This window comes from Poecilia reticulata, linkage group LG17, assembly GCF_000633615.1.
Source record: "Poecilia reticulata strain Guanapo linkage group LG17, Guppy_female_1.0+MT, whole genome shotgun sequence".
NCBI lineage: Eukaryota > Metazoa > Chordata > Actinopteri > Cyprinodontiformes > Poeciliidae > Poecilia > Poecilia reticulata.
The window spans coordinates 2,853,237-2,878,042 of record NC_024347.1 but is presented as its reverse complement, the minus strand read 5'-3'; the positions used below and the strand labels follow the sequence as shown (position 1 = coordinate 2,878,042).

At 38.9% G+C, this 24,806-nt stretch overlaps 1 protein-coding gene across 2 annotated transcripts in view; it reads right to left on the bottom strand.

Annotated features, from left to right (window-relative positions):
• Positions 1–1,485: 1,485 nt before the first annotated feature.
• The window catches only part of LOC103478927 (solute carrier family 12 member 7-like), a 26,097-nt gene continuing 2,776 nt past the window's right edge, over positions 1,486–24,806 (bottom strand). Inside the window, exons 2-26 of one of the 2 annotated variants that reach the window (XM_008433054.2) lie at positions 21,467–21,558; positions 21,258–21,383; positions 17,826–17,972; positions 16,458–16,512; positions 15,370–15,500; positions 15,164–15,273; positions 14,988–15,092; positions 14,259–14,431; positions 13,983–14,147; positions 13,773–13,871; positions 13,586–13,643; positions 13,185–13,359; positions 12,401–12,519; positions 12,213–12,311; positions 11,487–11,606; positions 11,087–11,191; positions 10,817–10,985; positions 9,142–9,337; positions 8,023–8,192; positions 7,782–7,913; positions 7,546–7,653; positions 4,678–4,847; positions 4,348–4,362; positions 3,942–4,075; positions 1,486–3,340 (exon numbers count right to left, since the gene is read on the bottom strand). In XM_008433054.2, coding sequence (XP_008431276.1) covers positions 3,249–3,340; positions 3,942–4,075; positions 4,348–4,362; positions 4,678–4,847; positions 7,546–7,653; positions 7,782–7,913; positions 8,023–8,192; positions 9,142–9,337; positions 10,817–10,985; positions 11,087–11,191; positions 11,487–11,606; positions 12,213–12,311; positions 12,401–12,519; positions 13,185–13,359; positions 13,586–13,643; positions 13,773–13,871; positions 13,983–14,147; positions 14,259–14,431; positions 14,988–15,092; positions 15,164–15,273; positions 15,370–15,500; positions 16,458–16,512; positions 17,826–17,972; positions 21,258–21,383; positions 21,467–21,558 — 3,065 coding nt within the window. In that variant the 3' untranslated portion in view covers positions 1,486–3,248. The remainder of the gene's footprint in view (positions 3,341–3,941; positions 4,076–4,347; positions 4,363–4,677; positions 4,848–7,545; positions 7,654–7,781; positions 7,914–8,022; positions 8,193–9,141; positions 9,338–10,816; positions 10,986–11,086; positions 11,192–11,486; positions 11,607–12,212; positions 12,312–12,400; positions 12,520–13,184; positions 13,360–13,585; positions 13,644–13,772; positions 13,872–13,982; positions 14,148–14,258; positions 14,432–14,987; positions 15,093–15,163; positions 15,274–15,369; positions 15,501–16,457; positions 16,513–17,825; positions 17,973–21,257; positions 21,384–21,466; positions 21,559–24,806) is intronic. The other variant, XM_008433055.2, reaches the window with a different exon arrangement.

Sequence of the window (24,806 nt, the reverse complement as noted above, 5' to 3'; positions counted from 1 at the left end):
GAATCACCGTACATGTAACCAAAACATAAGTTTAGGCTGAATTAGAGTATGTTTCATATGCACTTCATTGCACAGGATGTCTAACAGGGTCTAAGCTTAAAATGTTTAAACGTCCCCAATCATTTCCTAATCAGCTGTTTCATACTGTACTGAAAGGTTACATGTATGTTTTATTTTTTTTTAGCTGAAAACTGAATCAATGGAGGGTTTGAATCTGTCAACTATGGCGTTGACCTGTAGGAAAGCTTAGTTGGGTTTCATTGTCCAGATTACTGAAAAACTAGTATTTTTAATCCCTATACAAAAGGTTTGCCGACTAGGAAGTTTGAGTAGGTGAGTGTAGGCACCTGTATAAATTATATCCTAAGTCTTTCACACAAAAAACGAGGGATTCAGAGGTTCATAAGGTCAGCGGGGAATCTGAGAAATAATCCATCTTGGTTCACACCCCACTGTTAGAACGATGCTGGAATGATAATGGCTCAGAGAAAGAGAGGATCCCACCGCCCTCCTTTCTCCCTGCAGCTCTTTCCGAGGTGAAGCTTTCTTTTGCCCTCTTCAGCTACATTTAGCTCAGAGGCTGGAGGCGGATACACCAAGAATTACTTGCAGGTTTACTCAGAGGTCAGTGGAGACTGTGGGAGAATGAAAAGAAGCCGTGTTAGACATGAGACATTGTCCTGACCTTTACCAAATACGGCTCTGTCATTGTTTGCAACTCTCTCCTTAGCTTGGAGAAAAAGCTAAAAGTGGCACGTTACCAAATTTATTTTGTAATTCTTTCGTGTTGAGCGTTTCTGCAGAGCCCATCATCTTGTGAAGTTTACCATCTGGTGAGATTCGCAGTCTTGTAGTTGTATTTACCGAATGAGTTGCTGTTCATCTTCTTACCAGTTTCCACACAAACGAAAACAACAAAAAAACTAGACTGGGTTAATGTTGGGAAAGAATATTGTGACCCAGTTTGCTGGAGTCTCTCTGTTTTTTTTACATTTATTGACAAACAACAGAGCAGTATGATTATATATTTAAAATATAATCTGTCTCACTTATTAATTTGATTTTCCTCAACAATCTAATTTATCAAAAATCTATACGAGCTGTAATTATTCTTTAATTAAGCGAAACCTACTTGCATTAATTAATTTGGTAAAGAAACATCAACAAAAAAAATGTAATTTGGACACCATAAAGAAAATTCCCAAATGGATTAAAATTGAACATTGAGAGTATCGCTAGCTGATTAGTGTCCATATCTCTGATATGTAAAACCTTTTTTTATATATACATAATTTGAATTTCTAATTACCAGTTTTAAACTGAGGAAAAAGTTGGAGAAAGGAGGAAAATATTTGACGTCTGGCAGATTCTGAAACCAAACAACAATCACCGATATTCTGAAACAAACAAGTGCCAGTGTTTTTACTTTCTTTAGATTTTGAATCAGATTGGTAATTGTCCAAAAAAGACTAAAATAATCCCACAAGTTATTTAGACATTTATTTTCACAGTAACTTGCCATCATTCAGACCCATTTTATGCTGCATTCAGTTTTGCATGTTACATTAAGAAATGTTACATTTCTTAATGTAACATTAAGAAATGTAACATTTCTTAATTTAACATTAAGAAATGTTACATTAAGAAACAATGAGCACTATAATGCTCATTATAGTCATGAAATAAAACAGTACGTGTTTTATGCTGTACAAGGAAAAATGGTTTCATATAATTTTAATTAAATATTTTAAAATTGCCATTAGATGGTATACTTTACACTTTTTCTTTTTACACTTCTGTGTTTGTGGTTGAAGTCACAAAACAAAAGCAACAAGCAGGAATGCTTGGGTTCATAAAACCTTTTCCAGTCAGAGAACCCATCATTTTACCGTTTTCGTTTTTCATGAGACATAAACTCCGTTTTATTTCATGACTTTTGTGCCTTTTCTGGTTTTATAGGCTAACATTTTCAATGGCACGAGAACAAAGTGTCAAACTTCGTCTTTTCTCGTAACCTTCGCCACGGATCCACAGTTTGACAGGCCAGTTGTCGGGCCGTTACTGAGACAGCGATCACGGCATGTAGCTGTGTAGGTTGCTATTGTCGCTTTGTGCGCGCTGACCCAGCTAACCGCTCTCCGAGGCAAACAGGAAGCCATTTATCCCCTGACCAAGTCTGCTGCCAGCTCTGACGTTTTCCCTTTGCTCCTTTGTGATCCAAACAAACAATAATTATTTTAGGATTAAATTGATTTCTGGAGACTGAGCCCAGGCCGGTTACGTAAAGATTTGACAACAATCCAGTTCTTGTCCCGACAGGATCGGGCCACCTGCTGGGAATGACAGAAAATGATGCGAAAAAATTTTAAAATTTAATACATAGAAACACAGACTTTACCAAGACTGACATTACATTTTAAAATTGTAGTTATTTTGTTTAAAATCCTAAAATGCACTCGTTACAGAAAAACTTCAGTTTTAAGGACAAAAAACTATTGAATAAAATTAACTTAAAACATGAAGAGTATCTACCAATGAGTCAAGTGGCTTTCTAACAAAATGCGTCTAAAAAGATTTGCTAATATACAGGAGAAGAAATGCATACGCTGCATTTTCATTTTGTTACTTGGTCATAAAGACAAGACAGTCAGAAAAGGCAACAAAAACCTCAGAGAATCGACAAATCCAAACTATTGATTAGCTCGTCATCAACACTTTTGAATGCGTTTTCCGTAATGAAAACCTTTTGTGAGATTAATAATTTTTTTGAGAAACTAAATGGTCTGAAAAAGGTTCCAAATACATCTGAAACTGGCTCTGAAATAAATAATAAGTGTTTGTTTAGCCTCCATTTCACTGTGAACCTGTAGTAGCTGATGGTGGATGCAGACAGCAAGATGTTCTTCTCCAGGAAAACGGTCGTTGCTGGATCAGACGCCGTCCATGTGAAAGGTCAGTTCTTTCCGAAAGCATGCAGGACGTTTTTTCTTCAGTGTGGCCACATGATGGCAGAGTGAAAACAGCAACAAGGTGAGGAGCGATGGAGAGCTTTCTGTACAAGCAGACAAGTCCCGCTCCCCTTACAGCAGGACTGCAACACTGAAACACCGACTTCTTCTGTCTGCGGCAGTGTGGAAGGAGAGATTTGTCCCAGCATTACTGCCGCGGCGTTTGTTAACCTCCAGCCTGGTTTCCCACTGCGCCGTCATGTTTCCTCCAAATGTGAAATGAATGAGAGCAACTAGACGCTAAGAGTAGATGGTAATGACCTCCCGACCTCCTCCACGAACCAGCAGCACACGGTCCAGGCCTTCCATTAAAACCTCCAAGAACTCCATATCTGAGAAACGCACTGTGGTTAAGGACAAATCTTACACACCAGCTGGTTCATCCAATTTCTAATTAGCTTCTGTGCACCACAAACCTGGAACAAACTTCCAGAAAATTGTAAAACTGCTGAAACACTGAGTTTCTTTAAACCTAGACTAAAGACCCACCTGTTTAGATTTGCTTTTGTACTATAATAAATGACACACCAGCAACATTTTGATGTGGAATGACAGCACTTGGAAAAACGTCATGTTTCAGTTGTTGATTGTTGTGTTATTACGATATAAAGCACTTTGAACTGCCTTGTTGTGCCATACGAACAATTTTTGATTTTATTTTGAAGGTTACACTCATGCTTCCACACATTACCAAACACATTTCCATATTAAATGACAGACTGACGATGCAAAAACCTGACTGCTAGGTTGATAGTCTCTGTGAGTTACCCCGTTGTGTTGGTATGTGTCTAGTTATTTGTCCTGCGTTTCTCTGTGTTGCCCTTCGATGGACTGGTGACCTGTGCAGTGTGAACTCTGCCTCTCGCCCAATGACTGCAGGAGATGCGCGCCAGACGTGGTCAACGACACGGACATCATAGTCAAAAAGGATACAGTTCTCGTCGCCTTTCTTGTTCCTCGGTGGGCCCGGCATGTTGAGCAGGACCAACTGGGAGTCTTTGGATTTCTTCTTCACCACCTCATTCAGCTTCACAGCTGTGTGCATCCGCCGCACATTCGACTGGTTGCTGCAGCAAAATCGCATTAATAACCGTGCCGCCAAGTAAAATTTCGGGCTACGAGCGAAGGGCGACGCTGTAAAGCTGGCATCGGCATGAAGCGAAACGTGCATGGCCACAATCGTGATTATACCGTTTGCAAGTAAACTCGCATTGAATTTAAAAGCTATTGTTGCCATCATGCACCCCTCCCTCCCTTTAAGGCGAACTGAATTACACAGGCACGCATGCAACAGTTTCAACACATGCAACCAAAAACGCTGAAAGACGGAACAACTTACAGATTCTCCCACTCACTGTGGGAAAGGAGCAAAAAAAAAAAAGAAAAAAGAAAGAAAAAGCACATTCAAAGTCATCACCAAAATATTCTTTCAAAAAAAAAAAAAAACATTTAACTGGAAAACTATAAATATATTGAAAGGGCAGCCCTCGTTAATGTTAGAGGCTCAATGAACTGAAAAACAAAAAAGACAAGATACACTGAACACACTTCTCAAAATCCACTTAAAAGGTTCATTAAGACGCTAAACATGGGAGCTGAACCGCTTATATTTGGAGTGCGACAAGGGATTCTAATTCTTTTTTAATCATGTTCTGCTGGTTCTACTTACGGTTTCATGTTGAACATGTCCTTCACTGCCATGCCTTCTCTGTGCTTGTTCCTCTCGTTCAGCAGCTTGTCTTTGGTCCACGTCATGTGGACGTGCTCGGGCGTGGCGCCGGCTGCTTTGTCGTTGGTTGCAAAATGAGATGCCGTGTTCCGGTCGTGAATCAGCTGGGCCTAAGCGACACACGGGGAAACAGAAGTTTGCATTACTGGAATAATTAATCAAGTGGTATCCTGAAATAATTTGCACAGAAGTACATACAAATACGGAGAAAAAAAAAACCCCAAAACACCATCAGGATGTGTGTGTAAAGTCTGTTATAGGAGGAGTCAAGTGTGAAGCAGGTTTGATGAAGATGGACAAAAGTCGTTGAGTATAGAACCCAAACACATTGATTGCCGTAGAGAGGGGAGAAGTTAGGTCAAACGTCTTAGTATGCTTTACAGAAAATCTTACTGACTTTTACCGTGTAAAAAAAATAAGAATGAATTAATTAAAGCTGCTATATTGGCTGTCAAGAAATATTTCAGTAGCAATAGCTGTGTAGAAATTAAACAAGTGCCACCCATCAACAGTGTTTATATAAGTCTTTTTCGAAGCAATGGTTGCCAAGCGACAGGAGGCAGGTTTACAAAGGATCCAACTGTGGGATGGCACCTGAGCAGATAGCCTGACTAATTATCCAAGATCAGCACATTTGGCAGGAGCGGGGAGAAGAAAGATGTAAAATATTCTCTTCAATGAGCATTTTTAATTTAATGTTACAACTAAAATTAAATAGCAACAACCAACAGAGAGAATAACTACGGCTGGGATCGTTGTCCTTGATAAAAGTTGCTTTGTCCTCCTCTAGTGGCAGCTTTTTGTTTTAGCTAGAGCAGTGGATCCCAAACCTTCTAGTCCAAGCAACCCTTGTGGAAGGTTTACTTTAAAAATAAACCAGTTCAAAGTATTATTTTAAAATCACTTGGGTTTTTGTTGCGTCAAAAATATTAAGTTTTTTTTTTTTCTTGTTTGTTTTTTTAGGTGAGCGAATGAATTAAGAATCAAGCAGGAACTGTGCTTTCTTAAAACAAAGTAAAAGAAGTTGGGATTTCCAAGGGTCCCAAAAAGAAAAACTAGAAGTAAAACAAAATGTTATTTTTTAAGAACAATAAGCTTAATTTAAACAAAAAAATCCAGGTAACATTAACTGAAACTCAATGTTTCTAAATTGTCTGCATGAAATCAAATTTCAGATTCACTCTGCCACTCATCCTGTCACCAAGGAAACGCTGATGTATTGAAAATATCACCAAAACACTGGGTTGTATCACAAAAAAAATACCAGGAAAGGTCTTGAGCCCCCTCTGTCATAACATCTGGCCTCTTTTAGGGGTGAGTGACCCACAGTTTAACCCCTTAACTGTCACGACGACACCAGTGTCCTCAACGACTCGTTGGCTTACGTGTAGGAGTTTTGAGTGCGACAGTTAAAGGGTTAAAAACCACCAGAGTAGAGCTTGAAAATTTAAGAATGGAAAACACATAAACTGATGAGAGAAAGCAGATACAGAACAATCATTTTGTTGATTAGAAGATCATCCAAAACCAGCAGGAACCTGAAACTACTGCACTCCGCTTCTGCTGACACACCCTGGTCAAAGCCCTGCAGCTGGAATGACTGGATTATGTTGGTGAGGAACAACGGAGAAATGAGTGGAAGGATGACACAGCGGATGGTGGCGACAAGCTGCTTAGTTAGCTTGGCTACCTCATCCTCTGAGTGTTGAGCAGCGAGTCAACGACAGGCAACTTCCTCCTCTTAATGGAGCTACGCTGGAGTGATGCTCTGAATCTGAGCCCATGGTCAATTGAAAACATAACGTTATTGGCGGAGTTCAAAGGTCAAGTTGAAGACGTAACTCTGCCTGTCGCTTCCCTGGTTTTGCTCTGACTAGCCTGAAAAATGTGGTAAACTTTAGAAAAGCCTGATTTCTCTGCTTAAGTTATGATAATTCTGGATGTGGCATTATGGTCAAGAGTCTGTTTGTGAAAAATAATACCAACGCTTTTTGCCTGAAACAGCTAAACAACCAGAGACACAACTTCCTTTAAACTTTCACAATAAGATGCTTAAACAGGCACTGAACTTCAAATATTATTTTATAAAAGAATATGCTTGGCACACAATGAGCAATAGACTTCAGGCAGCCAGCGGGCCGTTATATTTATTCACTGAACCCCTTGTAAATTGTGAAAACATTAACATATGTAAAGGTAATTTGTATTTTATTTTAATGTGAAATTACAACAATCTTAAAAATGTGACCTTTGCTTTGTTTCTCTTGGTTTTTTTTAAATTTTCTCTATCTGGCAGCATTGTGATGTTGTTTTGTTTAACTTTATGTAACAAAAAGCTGATAAATATAATAATAATAAAAATTTTAAAAGCCGACCTTTGCAAATCTATGTTTAAATTTCTTTTTATTTCACCTTTTCTATACAAGCACTTAGACACAAAGTCTCATTCCTAACACAGACCTGTTTTAGATACAAAACAGAATAGAAGAAAATACATATTATCTCCTAATATGTACAGTATTTTTACTTTTCAGTACAAAATAATCATGATGCACCACTTAGCTTTTCTACATTAAACTTAATTTAAAGTGTAATAAACTGTTGTGAGTAGTTCTGATGCACCCGTTTGTTGTGTTGATGCTTTAAGATGAAATGTTTAGGCAAACCACTGCAACCAGCGCAAAAAGCAAGTCTGGAAGCCTGAGATACTACAGTGTATAAAAGATGCATCAAATATAAATGAATAACGGATGATTTACTGCTTACGTTGGTAGACGTCAGCAGTTTGCATTGCCTGTGCGATCATACCTCTCTCTCCCTCTCGGTGCGGGACAGGTGCATCTCTTTCAGCATTTGGGACCTCTGCTCCATCTTCAGAGTCCTCTCGTATGTGAAAGCCGAGATGTCACTGTCATGCTGAGGAAACATACGGAGCACCTTCAGATTCAGGATGCAAAGCAACCAGCGGTATCATCAGAGTAAAGCTGCTGCTGCTATGCCAAGTTGACTAGAGGGGCAGTTGGGATGGCACCGTGTCGTCTCACCATCTCCACCACCTCCACCTCTGCGTCCAGGCGCAGTTGGTACAGAAACACCTGCAGGTCCTTTTTCATCTGGATGGAGTTGTCGTCCAGCTGCGCCACCGTGAAGATTCGCATTTTGCATTTCCTCCACACCTACAAAAAGAAACAAAACACACCTGCGTCAGAAACTGCTGATGGCAGATGAGCATCCTGAGGCTGAGCGGGTCGCAAAACACACACAACCTGTGGCGAGCACACACACCTTGTGCTGCATCAGCAGGAAGGGCAGCAGCATGAGAAGCCCGCCGTCGTGGACGATCCACCACACGTCAATCGCTCCCTCCTTCAGACGCTCGTGGTTGTCGGGGAAACGGTCGATGTTCTTCGCGACCAGCAGAGCCTGGTGGGCTTCCGTCGTCTCTCTCACCGTCTCTGGATGTAGAGGAATGTTTTTAAAACGAGCCTCAAGTTGCTACACGGCTAAATATCTACTGCACTCAAACCGAAGCGCCTGCTGTCGATGAATGGTTCAAAAATTGTACAGGATATTTAGGTTGTGTTCACACTGCACACCAAAGTGACCCAATTACAATTATTTTTTTAATATATTTTTTTGCATTAATGTGACCTAGACCACTTGGAAATCCGATACGTATCCGACCTTTTCAAATGTGACCTGAAGCTGAACAGGCAGGTCTCACTGATACTCGACAAACTTTACTATTCTGTCCTGACATGCGCAAACGGGAAGGAAAACAACAGCCATGGCTATAATGAGGATTAAGTTGTTAAAGTGCTGCTCCGGTCGGACAACAACTTCAAAAGCTATGCTCCACCGTTAGCATCCATGTTTACTTACGCAAACACTGAGCACGCTCGCTATGCGTGACGTTACTGCGCCCCCTGCTGCGCATGCGGGACACAAAAAATCCAATTTGACAAAAAATTGGATGTGGGTCATTTCCGATTTGAACCACAAATTTCAATGTATTTTATCAGTATTTGTGAACGTAGCCTTCACTTCTACAGAGGTTATTGTTCTCTGTTAAAGGTCGAAGGGAATTGTTTTTCAGGATCTGGTCAAACTGGACGAAAATGTAAAACCACTAATCCCCCTGGAGTAAAATATACTGCTCAAAAAAAATAAAGGGAACACTTCAGTGTTCACTTAAATGTTAAAGTGTTCCCTTTATTTTTTTGAGCAGTGTATATCTGTCACACAAAACTACCATCATGCTTCAGCATGTATCCCGGCTTTGATTCTGGCAAACTTAGACTCTTGATTGTGTTTTCTCCAAACACAAGCAGAATGGGTCTGTAACACTTGCTTCTCCAAATAAAAATTCGAAAATGAGATGAACTGCACTTCTGTGCGGTTTACCTATGAAGTTCCTTTGAGCCAGGGAGTCTCTGGCCTGCTTCCAGCCTGAGGGCCAAGCCATGAGGACGGCGTTGTGTTTCATTCCTCCCAGTCCCGCTGACTGGATCAGAATGGAGAAACCGTCTCGCAGGCTGGACGACACAATGACGTGGGAGAAGCCCTTGGTCCGCTCCGCAGCCATGGCTGCTTTCATGTTCTGCCAGAGAAAATAAAATCCAGGTCAAAGATGGAGCAATTATCTGTGAGAAATAGTTTTTACTGTACTTTTTCCAAGTATAACAATTACCTTTATTTATTTGTACTGAAATTGTTAAATGCATTTCACATAGCTTGCCAAGTCTCTAGACTCAGAGAGCTATTCACAGTAAGAGCAGACTGTTTGCCATGATAGTCAAAAGACAAAATGGATGCGTCTTTTGTTGCTCACTGCTGCCATGCGGATGAGGAAGAGTGGTGAATCAGGTTGAATTTAATGCAGAATTTGCATTCTGCCAGAATGCAAATTTCCCACTGTATTCACATCTGTCACACATTTCCTCAAAACTTTGTATGTTGGGGTTAACATAATGAATGAGAGTCAGACTGAGGAGGAGTAGGAGGAGGAAGTTCTTGGCCACATTTCATGGCTCAAAACAAACAAGTTTTTGTACTTCATTCTATTTCTAATCGACTTGGACATGGAGTAGTTTTTGATGGATCGTTTACTGCCATAGTGCATAGAAGGAGTATCCATTTTCCTTGTTTTCCACATTATTTCATATTACAAGCCATCCTTCCATCCATAGTGGGGTCAGGACGGGTGCTGGTGCCCATCTCCAGCGAGACGTTTTGGGCGAGAGGCGGGTTCACCCTGGACAGTCCATTGCAGTCATATTGCAACCATAAACTTTGATGTTTTTGAATCAGTATTTTATACAAAAGACACACTGAGAACAGTGAATAATTGTTATCTTTTACCTTTTTACAACAAAGAATCTGAATAGTATATAAATTTGTATTCAGAACCATCTTTCCTGCAAACTGCAGTTTTAAATACTTTAAAGTTTGTAATTTTCTCTGTTTTCCTTGTACTAAACTATACATTGTTTAAATTCCAACAGCACTAATGACTGCAGAAGCAAAGGGTGTTTTTTTTTTTTTTTTTTTTTTTTTTAACAACATGCACTTTCCAGGAGTTTCTCTTTCACCATGCCAGTGTTTAGATTTTGGTTATTGTTTACAAATGCGTTTTATAATGATGACAGTAAACCCTGACCCTTCTGTTGTGATGCCATTTGTTCACTAATGTTCTCTAAACAAAAAGGTCGTCACAGCACAGCTGGATTTATGATCAGATGAAATTATTTACTGGCAGGCTGTTTATTAATAAGGCAATATCTGAAGACCCATATCTATTCTTGATTTTATCTAAAGCCATCAGATTAAAAGGGGGAGGATACATTTCAGTTTTTATGTTTACTAAGAAAATATTCCAATCAAGCATGTTGATGTTTTGGGTTGTAATGTGACGAAATGCGTAAAAGTTTAAGAAGTTCGAATGGATTAGCAATTCAATGTTACGTGTTAAATTCAGTGTTGCGTATGAAAAAAATGACTAGTACGAGGTCCAAGTGGATACAAAAAAATAAAAGTTTTTACATAAGAAGCTACAGGATGCAGAGCAGAAGAGGCAAACCTGCTCTCCAGCGGTGGCGTCCGCCTTGCGCGTCATGTAGGTTCCCTCCAGGACCGAGCCGACGATGGTGAGTCCTTTGCCGGCTTTAAGCTGTGAGGTGAAGGACAGGAGATGGGGATGCTTCACTTTCAGGTCAGAGTTCAGTTTGCACAACACCAACAGCTGTGGTCTGCAAAAAATAAAAAAAATTTGTTGAGCAGAAGAGAAACACCGTAAACACATCTGCGTATTAAAGTTGGAGTGATTCTGTGCAGACGTAGGAACGGCCACCTCCAGTTTTTGGTATGCAGCGGCGCTTCCTCCAGGCGAATGAGAGCGTAGCGTGCGGCGTTTAGGGACAGACCTCTGATCCCGTCGCCCCACTCCTTCACAGCTCTGCATTCAACAGGAAAGAATCAGCTCTCCACTCAAATGTTCATCTCTAAATTATTTTGATGTTGTAATAAATTGCATTTCACTAACTGCAGGACAATCTTAAAGACCCATAATACAGTGAAGATCTGTACGTGTAAATTTTCCGGATATAATTCAGTCGGGCCTTAATGAAGAAAAGGCTTCATTGTTAGAACAAAGCCATCCCTGTGGTTCACTTCGACATCAGAAGTCATTACTAAATCCTTGTTTATAGCGATTTTAAAATAATCTCTTGGTCTCGAACTTCAGAACTCACCCTCTGTATTCGATGTATTTGTAAATACAGCCAGCGATCAAAATGGCACCGATGGCGTAATACCAGGAGCAGATGAACATGAGGGAGAGACAGAGACTCATGCCTAAGAAGGACAAAGTCCTGCAGGAAAAAAAACATAAACATGTCAAAAGTTATCACTTTCATAAGGTTATGTCCTTCGCACTCTTTTTAACGTCAAAATACTAAAGTTAACTGTGTGTTTAAGACAGATGTATCTACAGTTGTTTGGCTGTAAATATGACAGAGGACTCAGAGGATAAATAAATGATTAGGGGAAACAAGGAACAAAGAATGGAACAAAAGACATGTGAAATGTAAAAAGAAAGGATGACAGGAAGGGAAGGAAGCAGGAAAAAAGGAAATACAGGAATTGGACATAAATGGTGCATCAGAAGAAAAGGAGGAAGTGAGAACACGATGAAGGAAAAATGAAAGAAAAGAAACAATAAGGGCACAAGAGAAGGAAAGAAGACAGATGGGGGGAATGAAACAAGAAAGAAAAGAAAGACAGGAAACAATCCAACAGGCAAGAAATGTAGAAAGGAGGAAAGTTTGAGACAAAAATATGGAGAGTAAAAGGAAGGAAAGACAAGAGGAGGGAAAAGAACTGAGATCTTTGGGAAGAAAGGATGTGAGGAAAGGTGGAATTCAAAGCATTTTCCCACTGGGTAGAAATCCAGTACTCCGAGTTTCTTCATCTCTCACCAGTGATAGAACTTAAAGCGTGGCCTCCAGTTGGGAGTCCGGAGCAGCGTCTGAACGGCACAGGCCAGGTTGACAAACAGATAGCACATGAGGAAGAACCTAAAAGCACAAACGACATGGAGAGTTTAGTGATGCACATGTACAGCGAGCAGCAGGAAAGGGACGGTGGGTGACTTCCAGCAGCGCACATGGACAGGATGGGGGCCACTTTGTCCAGAGAGGCAATAAGGATCCCAATCTCACAAATCCCCACGGTGAGCAAAAGAGCCCAGGTGGGCTCTCCGTTTCTCTTCCCGTGACCAAAGACCTGAGAGAGACAGAAACACAGAAGACAAGAGATCTGATCAGGTTCCTAACAAAGTACTACAGGTCAGAGCTCTGTAGTATTGTGAACATTTACTGTTACTGGTGAACCGACAACAGTTTTCTGTCCAATCAGGCCTGACCTGAAGATTTAAATTTTGGCTGGAATAGATTTTTTTTGTGTGTGTCTAAAATAGCAAGAAAGTTACTGGGTTGGTAACAGTGGGGCGATTGGTTTTGTTTTGTTTGTTTTTTTTAAACAAAAACACAGTGGGCTGCTGGTGGACTGTGCATCCCTTCCACAGGACTTCTGGATGAAATCTGGATCCATTTCTCAAGCAAAAACATATTTCTTGCAGCATTTGATCATCGTCTATGATGTATGACAGAAACTGTAAGTGGAATAGCATTTCTTAAAAAAAAAAAAAAAAAAAGTACAAGGTATCTTCCTATCTCCAGACGGCCAAGCAGCATCAGGACTTTTCTAAGAAATTTGAGAATTTGGTTGATCAGCAATGTATAGTGTAGAATCAATTATGTAAAATAAATTTAAAAAATAAATGAAGATAGGAATGGAGTTCAGGGTAATCAATTATGAAAATCTTGTTTTTGTAAGTAACCTTTATGAGAATCAAAATCTCTTCCAAGTAAAACTCATGCATCGCCTACCTGTAGGAAAGGGATGATGCCGTCGCGGGCGATGGCCTGCAGCAGACGGGGGGCGCCAGTCAAGCTCTGCAGCCCCGCGCCGCAGCAAGAGAAAAACGAGCCAATCACAATCACCCATGGGGACGGCCAGGCGAGAACACCAATCACTGGCATCGTTTTCACTGAGAAACCAAACCTGGAAGAAGCCAGAACAAACTTTTTAGGTTTGCCTGGTCTTCATATTTTCTAATAGCGTAGCTGGATTTTGGCATGGCAACCGAACTATAACAAACGCTGCTTTGTACACTGGTTTGTCTTGAATTTTTCCCTTTTCACATCCACAAAAAGCAACAAATAAATGCTGCAGTTCACTCCATTTATTTCTGAACAGTACGATAAGTGTTATCTAAACGTGGTCTCACTTGTCTCTCAGCACCACTCCTTCGATGCAGGCTCCAAACAAAAAAACAAAGGAGATATCTGATTGCGACATTAAGAAACTGTCACTGTCCGGCGACTAACATCTGTGCTCCACAGGATGAATGAGAACCACAGCAAAGTCAAAAGCAGTCCGGCAACATCAGTTGCAGAAACACAAATGGAGGATACAGAGGAAAGAAGTGGTGAGGATTGCCAAAATCGTTCCCACTGGGATGGATCTCTGAGCGTCTCTGAGATCACCGGATCGGTTTGAACCAGCCATGATCCCTAAAAAGAAGACATGATAAATGTATCAGAAAAAAGTCAATTTGAAAGACTCTAAATTCAAGATAACGTCTTTCCCTCATTAATTATCCTTCCTGACAATTGAGCCGATACCTGTGACAGAAGGGAAGTATATCCCAACTAGCAATGTGAAGTATGTGGTGATGTCATTGATGACATAAAACTGATCTTTGCTTCCAGCTTTGACTTTAGGCATTTTGGGGAACGTTTTCTTCTGTATGATCACGTTGGCGTCATCATAGTTGCTCCACAAGTTTTCTAATGAGCAAGCAAAGAGAAGGTTGCAATGAAAACTCCAACTGATAATAGTAATAAAGACTTATTATTTGGTATTGATGATCAAATAAGATCATATTTTTCTATTCTCGCCTTTGATGACGTTACTCAGAAGCCCAGGAATGGCTACGATTTCACTCATGTTGTTGGCTTCGAAGAAATCGCAGGTGGAGTTGAGGTCGCAGAAAAGGCTCGTCACCAGTTCCGTCTTTTCGCACTTATCGAACTTTTCGTTTTTCAGAGAGCGATTCCCCAACATACAAACGCTGCAGAGAAGAAACGGTAGATTGCAGTGCGGCTGATGGAGCCCTGGTTCCTGATGACAGTAATCTTCTTATGTTTTCAGTTTTTAATAAAACGCTGGCTTTCAAGGGTGTTAGGACAAACACAATCTCAATAAATACCATTTAGTGTTAAGTGACGTTAGCACATGTTTTATTGCACTTGTGATGATTTATATCTCCTTTAATCTTTTACACACACAGTGCCTTCAGTGCTGTACGAATGCTTAGTAAGGCATTTGCTATAGTGTTTGAATGCATAACATGCTTAGATACAGTTTGTTGTTGAAGCTTAGGAGCATAAACTCTTGGTTTTAGTCATATTAAATATCTTTCCCAGAGTCAGAATCAGATTTTGTATGTAAATAAAAATCCAGACAATAGTATGTTATTGGTTTCTTGCAAATAATCAGTGCCGACATTTTTGCGAGCACAAGTAAAACACACCGGTTAAAACTGCTTCAAATAAGCTCACATTTGGTCAGTGAGAGAGTATTCTCACAACAGCACACAAGTCACAAACGTTGTTTGTGACACTCACTTAAACGCTGGCGGCTCGATTAATGTCTTGGCGGCTCCCGCGTATGTGGCCATGATGGAGAGAGCCACGCAGGAAAGAAACACTAAAGCCAGTTTGTTCACATATCTGCAGACGGAGAAGAACAAGTGGTGAAAATGGATGATTGTTTCCGTGCCTTTGTCAGCGTGGATACTCACTTCACCCCAACAAACACGACCAGAGCCATCAGGAAGAGGCAGCACGTCCCGTAGAGACGCATGTCGTTTTCGTCTAATACTTTCATCGTATCGAAAGGAACGATGTACATCTGGGAGCAGACGAAAAGAAACAAAAAGCAGAGCCAACGAATCACAAAACCGCAGCTGATGACGGCAGACGAAGCTTAAACTGAGGGCGGATCTACCAGCAGGATCTCTATGGTTCCCAGTATGTACAGAGAGCCAGCGAAGGTGGTTCCCAAGTAGAAACAAAGACCCACTGCTCCTCCGAATTCTGGTCCCAACGACCTGGAGATCATGTAGTACGAGCCGCCAGCTACAAAGAGACAAAATTCACAGTTGTGTTAATGATATTGGTCAAAAAAGACGACGGAGATGGAATTATTAAAAACTGCTCCTTTGATTGGACCAAATGTCACAGACACGTTTTCATGATCAGTGCCTGATGGTGTGTGTGTGTGTGTGTGTGTGTGTGTGTGTGTGTGTGTGTGTGTGTGTGTGTGTGTGTGTGTGTGTGTGTGTGCGTGCTAGCTAATGCTAACTCAAGAGTCACAGAATGACGAACTGTACTTCATTTTGTTCTCCAAGACTTTCTTTTACAGCTTGGAAAGGTAATTAGAATTGATAAAGAAAAACAGATTGATCAGCTGATGTTGTAAACCTGCTTTCTCAGTTATATTTGCTTACTTCATGTTTGATAGATGATGTAACGTTTTCTTCTCAACTTCAGTTCTCAAATAAAATGTGTCAATCTAATTATTAATCGATTAGTCATTGATTCTGGTGGAGAATAGCTCCAGTTTTCCAATTTCAGTTCTGCAAAGCATCCAATTAAAGTTAAAGAAATTAGGCTTTAAATGAATATTCATAGAGACAAGATTCAATAATTTTAAGAATGTTAAAAAAAACATGATTTAATAGGCTAATCAATTAACACAGGATGTTTCATTATATCCCATCAGCTGCTGAGAAAGAAACATCCCAGATAGAAATATTTTCAAAAATACCAATGCAATTTATTATCTAGCATATCTCGAATTACTATATTTGAATCATTTCAGTGACTGCTACAACAAATATTTTGCTTGTGTGATTTAAGCATTGTGTATTTGCAGTGTTTTTTTATACTTCAAGATTTATATTATCCTTATGTATTCCAAAAGCTACAAACGTAAATGCAGTAATTTTCAGTTTAGCTGCAAATCCCAGAAATAGATCACGGCAAAAATGATATGATACCAAATGTTTGAAAAAAGACGTAAATTTAATCTACCTGGTACAACTCCATTGGTTGCTATGGCACTCATTGATATGGCGGTGAGTAACGTCTGAAGGGCAGAAGACAGATGTTTAGATGTAAACAAAATAAAATATGATCAAGTTCAAGGTCAAACATTTTACCACCAAATGTAGAGCAGAAATTTGACATAAACATCCAAAAATTTTAACTAAGAGTGACGTTGATGCTGATAAGAAGATGATCTTTACTAACATATTTAAGTGTTTCCCCAGACGACTACAGCTGACACATTTTTATATTATTGCAGTGGCAAGTTGTAACTGTAAAAAACCTGCTTTCATCAATACATAGCATTAAGCCTGTCGCAATAAGCAATTAATCAATCAATTGATCGCATGATAAATAAATTGATTTAAGCTGTGTGAGTTTTTTGTTTTTTTACTTCGGTTTGAGTTTTAGTCTTTTTGTTATTGTGGGGTTTGTATTTAAATTATCTTCCAGTTCCAGTGTTGTGTTCTTTACAAATTAAAATGTAATGGTCTTTGAGAAGGCAAACTTATGACATTATTAACTAACTAACTGTTTATTCACTGTCACATGCTGTTTTTATTTTAATTATGTAAAGCACTTTGAAATGCCTTGCTGCTGAAATGTGCTACACAAATAAAATTTGATTGATTGATTAATGTAATATTTAAAAATGATCACAAAACAACACAATTTATTGTCCAGCAAAATCTGTTGTAGAGTTATACATATAAAGTGATTGCATGCGTCAGTAGAGCTAAACCTGGTGATAAACATATAGATCTTTAAAAAATTGGTCCAAGAACTCCAAATTCTCCTTTTGCATGAACTCAAGTTTTTAATTCCATCCTCAGATCATAATTAAGAATGGTATAAAAGTTGCAATAGAAATAAAAATAAAACGTGGGGTAATTTAGTGTTTCTTTAGTTTTAGAAAACACCTCCCCCCCCGTCTTTGGAAGCTTTATACATATTATTATTTTTAAAATGTGGTCACATCAAAGACGTGTAAATTACCCCATGCTTTACAGCTTAGTGAATATCCTTGATGTTCCCAGACCAGCTCCATTGATTTACGGAAACATCAGAAGCGTGGGGTTGGATTACATCACGAGTCCTGCTCAAGTTTATTTCAGACTTGTCAAACACTCGGTGCTCTGTTTGGCCGTCTGCAGCTGCTGGAATACGGGACTTTAAAAAACACAAACTTTCTGTTCTCTTTGTGAGAAATTCTTCTGACCCCAGCCGTGAACTCAAGACAGACGCTCATTTCTACGCTTCAGCGTACATTAGGCTTGGCCTCAGTGGTTAATGAGTGGGCCTTTGTGGAATGATGTAAGCGGGGCACCGCTGAAAGGGTTCTGGAAAACTCACACAGACGCAGCACATGGAAACGATGGCTAACGATTCTAGGATCCCTGCTGTGCCCACGATCCAGGTCAGGCGGAGAAAGAGGATGACGCCTAAAATGTTCTGCATGCAGGGCAGATAGACCCCAATGAAAGTGCCCATCTGAGGAACCTGGAGACAGAAACACACACAAACAAAACGTCAGACGTCACAATTGACGTAAAAATACCGATCTGGTCTTTTTATTAGGGACAGATTCTCTTTTGGCTCCTAAATTACCATAATTCTCCATGGCATGGATTTATCAATTTGGGAGCTTTATTGACATGACGCCATCACAAGGATACAAATGTGAATGGTGCTCTATTCAAATTCAAATTGAGAAACACTTTATTGATCCCAGAGGGAAATGCAATGTAACTCAGATTCATTAAGATTCTTCATTAGTGGATAGAAATCTGGTGACAATAGAGGAGTACAGTGGACCTATTTTCATACTCTTGTCATCTGCTGGTCGAAGCTTTCAACAAAAATGGGCGAATTCTGGTCATTAAAGGTCAGACATGGACGAAAGCACAGTAGACTGTCACTTTCTGAAGTACTCAGACCAATAATGTCATCAATTTCTTCCCCATGCTGATGCTTTGTTGCATCTAGATGCCTTAATGCATCGAGTTGCTTGCATGCTATTGGCTGATTCATTATTCATTATTTGTTGCAGCAAGCAATAGAATAAGTGGACCGAATCAAGGGGCTGGCGAGTTTATTTCAGCTCCAAGTAATGCCTAACCCCAATATTTTACCACTCTTTTTAATAAGCATTGTTGTCTTTTAATGCTGCACTGCATAAGCTGCTTTTCGTCAATGCATAGCAAAGAGGGGTTGGGTATGCAAAGTGCTTGCAGGAAACAGCTGCCATGCAAGCTGCATCCTTAGATTTAAGCCAAACGTTTCCTTCTCATCATATGAACCAAAGCACAAGAGATGATGACTTAGCAGGAATATAACARAAATATAACAACGCCTGTATTTTCCACTCCTCTAAAATACAACAATTTACCTTTATCTATTCAGATGATAGAGATATAGAAGAATTATAATTTATCCTCACACATTTTGCTTTTAAGTGCGAATATTTGTGAGACTGCTTCTAAAGAAAAGTTAAAATACATTGTTTGATTTAACAAATACATTTAAGGCTATAATGGATTTTTTTTTTTAATGTGCGTTAGGTGCTTACAATGCTGTTTCCAAGAGAAAAAAAAAAAGAAGAGAGAAAAAGTAAAAATAAGCCTTAAACTTTTTAACACATCTGTACATCTGAAATTATATTTAACACCCTTTTAAAACAGCAACTCTGAAATCAATTTACTTACTGATTGGACAACATAAAACCTTAAAACAGTAACCTTAGCACTAAAACAGAAATTTAGGATCACCATCCATAAAACGTTGGAAAAATGTTGTTTATAATCTCCAAGAAACAGCTGGTGGATCAAATATACCTTCACTGTCACTTTCCCCAAACACCAAAACATACGTACCATCTTCTGACTCACAAACCCCTTGACCTGTGCCTTCTCTACTGCACACAGCTGCTTCTCTAAATGATGCAATGTGCCTTTTGTGGAGGTGTATTTCCACATTTCCCATATCTTCTCCCCCAAGCTGCCCTGCATTTGCCTCCTGTTTCGTCCTTCCTTCCCCTCAACCTCTCTGCATCGTCCGTCTTAACTCCTGCTGGACTTGAGCTTTAGATCTTCTCCGAGTGCTCCAAGATATCATTCGGGGGGCGGGTCTTGATGAACACACAATCAGCGTCTCTTAACAGACCAAGAATTCAAAGTTGGAGGATCTGCTTTTATCGAAAATTCCCAATGTTCACTGTTCAACACGCTGCTGAACAGACTACCTTTGTTGCGGATGTAGCAAGTTATTTCTTGGGGAGTTACCTCATTTGAACATCTGCATCTGAGTAAATAAGACCCAGAATATGGATGCCGTGACAACAGCGTTCATATACACACACCATTGAAATATTAAAATTCTAACATTTTGGGAAGCTATTTGGAAAACTGTTCCTGGCCCTTAAGGCAGTCATTAAAAAGGCCAGCTAAACTCGTAAACTATACTTTACTGGAAGACTGATTACTGTATTTGTATACGTTGCGTATTGGCTAACAGGTAGACATTAAGTCTGATAAGTAAATATGCGCTCAGTGGACATTCCCTGGTCTGAGTTTTAGCATTTAATTCCAGCAGGTTTGCTGTGAGAGTGTGAATAATCTATGATCTTTAGTTTACCAGTCACTTTAAAGCTAATCTTTTAAAGCAGAATAAACTGTTTTCAAATCCCAAAGTAGAGCAAGAGTACAAGGATCGATAAACTTTAAATCAAGGGAAAAATCTCTGAAGTAGAACTATTTGTCTTTATGCAGTGCAGCCAACTTTACTCTGTTCTGAAGGACGTTTATCCATTAACTACAAGACCTTCAAGGGTCATGGCACATTTCCTCCAAGCCGTCTTTTAACACTTCTGTCTTCTCTCTTTATCAAAGCAATAGCCTTGGTTTGACATCTTTAAGCTGTTTTTGTGTTATAATCCAAAAGCTTCTTGCACAGCGGCTAAAAAAAAAAAAAAAAAAAAAAAAAAAAACATAAAAAGTTTATTCATGACAGGTTTGGAGTGAGCAGCACATCATCTGTGATTATGGTGTAACACTAGGCCAAAATTTTACTTTAAATTAGAATTATATATATATAAAAAAAAAAAAGTTCTCAGATCTATTTAATGTGTTGTATTTTTTTGTTTCCAGTTCCTTTCTGGTATTTGCCTGTTGGCATTGATATTTTCATCAGCTTCTTTACTCATCAACTTAAAGTGACGTTACTGAATATGTTATGCAAGCTAAATGAATGCGTAAACACACAAATTACAGCAGCAAAGACCTTTTAAGATCAATTCCCTTTAAATCTGTGGAATCGCTCTAAGGCACCAGTTTCTCTCAAAGACAGGGAATTTCTCACAGGAGAAACTTCTTAAGTCCAAACTACATAAAAAAAAAAAAAAAATAGAATTAGTCAGTGCTCCTAAACACTCCCAAGACAAAAATAGCCCAGGACAGGAGGATGATTATTGTACTCCAACAAGTAAAATATAACCTTTTGGCAATGTGTTTATGACAAGTCTTATGAAGTGAAAGGCTACCATAAAAGAACACACCTCGTTCCTTTAGCATAACTTCATGAGTTCATTTAGGTTATGGATCTGTGTTGTAATGAAGCGAGATCAAAGTCTACTCCAGAAAGAAAGATGCTATTCTCGGAAGCAAGACTTCATGTTTATATTGTTGGGTATGACCAGGTCCACTGTAGTCTAAATGTGACTTTACTGGGTTAGCAACTCGTTCGCTTTAACGACGGAAACTTCTCGGTACTAAGGCAGAATCTCCGTACCATGACCGCAACCCTCCTGACCCCATCTTCGGCCTCCTCGTGCTCACGGACGCCCTGGGTGAGGTTGGTGTAGTTGGCCAACTTGTTGAGAAGAGACGCTACCATGGGGGTGCTGTCCATTTCCTCCTGAAGGCAAACAGATCAATGTGTGACCGCAAAGCTGAAACGAATAAAACCTCAGAGAAATCAAACGTGAGAGCATCGGTTACCTCATACAGGGCCATGTTTTTGCCTTCATAGCTGCAGTCCTCGTTATTGTTTGAGTTAATGAACGGAGTGGACTCTTTGTGATTTTCATCATCTATTAGAAGCATTCAAAAGAAAAGAAAAAAACATCATGAGACGCTGACAAACTAACAAGGAGCAACCCCTAACCCTAAAGTAACATTTCAAGGACAAAAAAACAACCAAACTGTTTTAAATTGTCATGTTTTTAGTTTAGTTTAGAGATGGAAAAGGTTAACATTGATCTGTATGCATGACAGTCTAAAATACCAGTTCAAAAGGAATTTTAAACGCTGCTTTTAATGGATCTGAGTGTCAGGAATTTGCGATTACATGGTGTGCGACTATTTGAAGAGCTTCTGGCGCCAGATTTCTTCAAAACAGCACAGCTACAGCCTGTCCAGTTTCATTTTTGCCTCCATCTTTTGTCTCTTGTTACAGCAAGAGTCTCATATTGTTCAATTTGGTCAATTATCTGGGTCACACAGTCACCAGTTCTTCTTCATAGCCATGCAGCTCTTCATTATAGATCAGGGAATGAAAACTGAGCAGTGGGCACACATGACCTGGTGATTTCTGAGAGACACTGCTGGATGCAGTTTCAGACAAATTGAGTTTGACAACTGTTTTTTTTTTTAATTATTAAAAATTTATTTAAAAAAATTTTACTCTAGTCTGGTTGCATTTTTCTGCAACTTTTATTTTGTCCATACCGTGTTATCCTGGATTAAAGTTTCTAGGTGATTTCTCAGGTCTGAAATTCTCACCAGGTGATTTTTTTTGTGTGCACTGAGATTTCTACAGTGAAGCTCTTTTCCTTATAATTTTCCGTTTTTGTTATCTTCCACAAATATATTTTCTAATACTACATTGTGTTTGCTGCATCTTCTTTCCTTTATAATAAGCAGCATGCTTACTTCAGGTGTCTGTTACGTAACATGTTACACATATTTATGCATTTAGAAAATGATGCTCTATGTTTAGTATTAAGCATCTAATATGATCTTAAAGAGAGGGGAAAAAAAAGCTAAAAAGATATTGGGTATACCATTTAGAAACTAAAAGGAACTCAAAGTACACGGGCCAAATCACCTCTAGGTTTATACAAAAACTCTTAAATACTTTCACATAACTTATTTAACATACAGTATATAGGAAATCATTTAAAATAATGTCAATTATAGTCACTATATGTTAATATTTCCACATGAACAACTGCAGGTTATTTATACAATCAGTTCATCAAGTCCATGTACGATGCAGGATTCCCTTAAAGTCCATTGTTTAGTATTTTAACTATCCTTGGATGTAGTATCCTCTATACTGGCTTTTCCTTTTGCATTTCGCTTCCAGAAAATTGAATGACTGAATTGACAGATCAGTAAACCAGAAGTCTGTTAAATGTACAAAACTTACAAACGTTCAATTTCAAATGTAAAAAAAAAAAAAAAAGCCATTAAAAGAAACACACAATGCTTTTGTAAACAACCAAACCAAATTTTCCCACAGGCTCAGAGAACTTTGCTAAAACTAAAACTCCAGTAAAGGACAAACAGATTAATTTTCTAATGTCAGCAAATTGCATTGAATTAAATGGAAGGAGGAAAAAATAATCCTAGGAGTTTGTGGCTGTGTGCTTATTGTGGAACTATGATGTGAAATATGCTGGAGTCACACAGGCGCAAGTATGAATGTAGCAAAGGAATGGCAGAGGGGAGGCGGGGGCGGAGAGGCTGTCGAGATATCATATCAATAACTGAGCTATGAATTCGTCATAACCGTCTGAACCGTAATCAAATACATTTTTCACAGTACTTAGCACATTTCATGAGTGGGGAGGTTTAACGAGTCTAAAATTCTCATTGACATTCTGATTTTTTTTCCCCTCTCTCTTTAGACTAATCTTTGGAGTTTATGTAAACAAACTTAAGAGAACAAATCCTCTCTAAACATTGCATCAATTTCCAGTCAGTCGGTAGAACAGGCAGAATGTGGGTCGGAACGAAACCTGATCTAAGCAGTACCCTGTTAGAAAATGATGGTGCTGAGACGGTGTTTATACAGTTAGCATCTTGCCTAATCAGCACTTGGCCTTGGTGTCTGAGGGTGTGAATCTTTCTGCCAGGCTGGGACTTCTTCCCCTCCCAGCAGGGCATGCAGAAGAAAGCAAGAACCTCCTATGAATCAGGAGAAGGAAAATCACTAGATTTTGGTTGGACCAGATTCTGTATTATCCTTCAATTTTTTTTTTTTTTGGATAAAAAATAAAAAATAGTGTTATGATTTTCTGATTTCATGATGAAATTTAGATTACAAGCATATGATTTTTTTTATATATACATTTCCACTTGAGAATTTGAGTGTTTAAAATCACAACTCAGTCGTCTGTTTTGTTTAGAAATGTTTGGTTATGTATTGGTGCATATTTTTGCTTTGATGACAAAAGATTGATTAATTTGTTCTACTGTAATTCTACTGTGTATATTGCAATTTCTAATGTTTTTTTTTTTTTTTTAAGAAAATTGACTTAGGAAATTGCATTAATCAGCTGATGAAACAGGTGCAGCAAGAAAAACAATGTTGGTCTTTTGTTTTCAGTCAACATAATACAGAACAAAACAAAGCCACAGTTTTTGTGATAATTATTATTACTATTATTTGGGGTCCAGATGTCTGAATATAGTTATTTTTGTCATTATATATCCTCTAATTTAAAAGGAAATATAAGGAGGTCATTTTCACAAATTATAGAAATATGGGTGAGAGTTAGCACAAATGCGTAAATTGAGACTAACACATACGAGTGTGTGTGGGAATGGATGTATTAGACATGTAAACCCAGATAAGATGGAAAATTAATTAATGTCATGTTCCTATTTTTTCCTTCTTCCTGCTCCTTTTTGAGCATGTTAAGATTATTATACAAAAATATGTATTTTGCGTTCCATGTTCATGCGTGTGATTTTACACTTCTATCTGTTCGAAATAAATAAAAAATATTTCTGAAATTGTGTCCAACAGTATTTTGCTGATTTGTACACACCCTGAAACATGGACACAAGTGACAGAGGAGCTGCCAATCAAGCTAGTCGGCCTATTGAACATAAAACAATGAGTAGAGAACAATTCAGTCTGTCACTTGACCTCCACTGACTGGTAATACCCGTTTCCTTTATTCTGTGGACTTCTTGAGTGAGAATCTCATTGTTACAGTGCCTTGTAGGGTTATTCATGTCCCTTGAACTTTTTCATATATTTTGAAACTGCAGCCACTTAATTACCTCCAGCAGAAACCCCCACCATGTTTTTTTTTTTTTTTTTTTT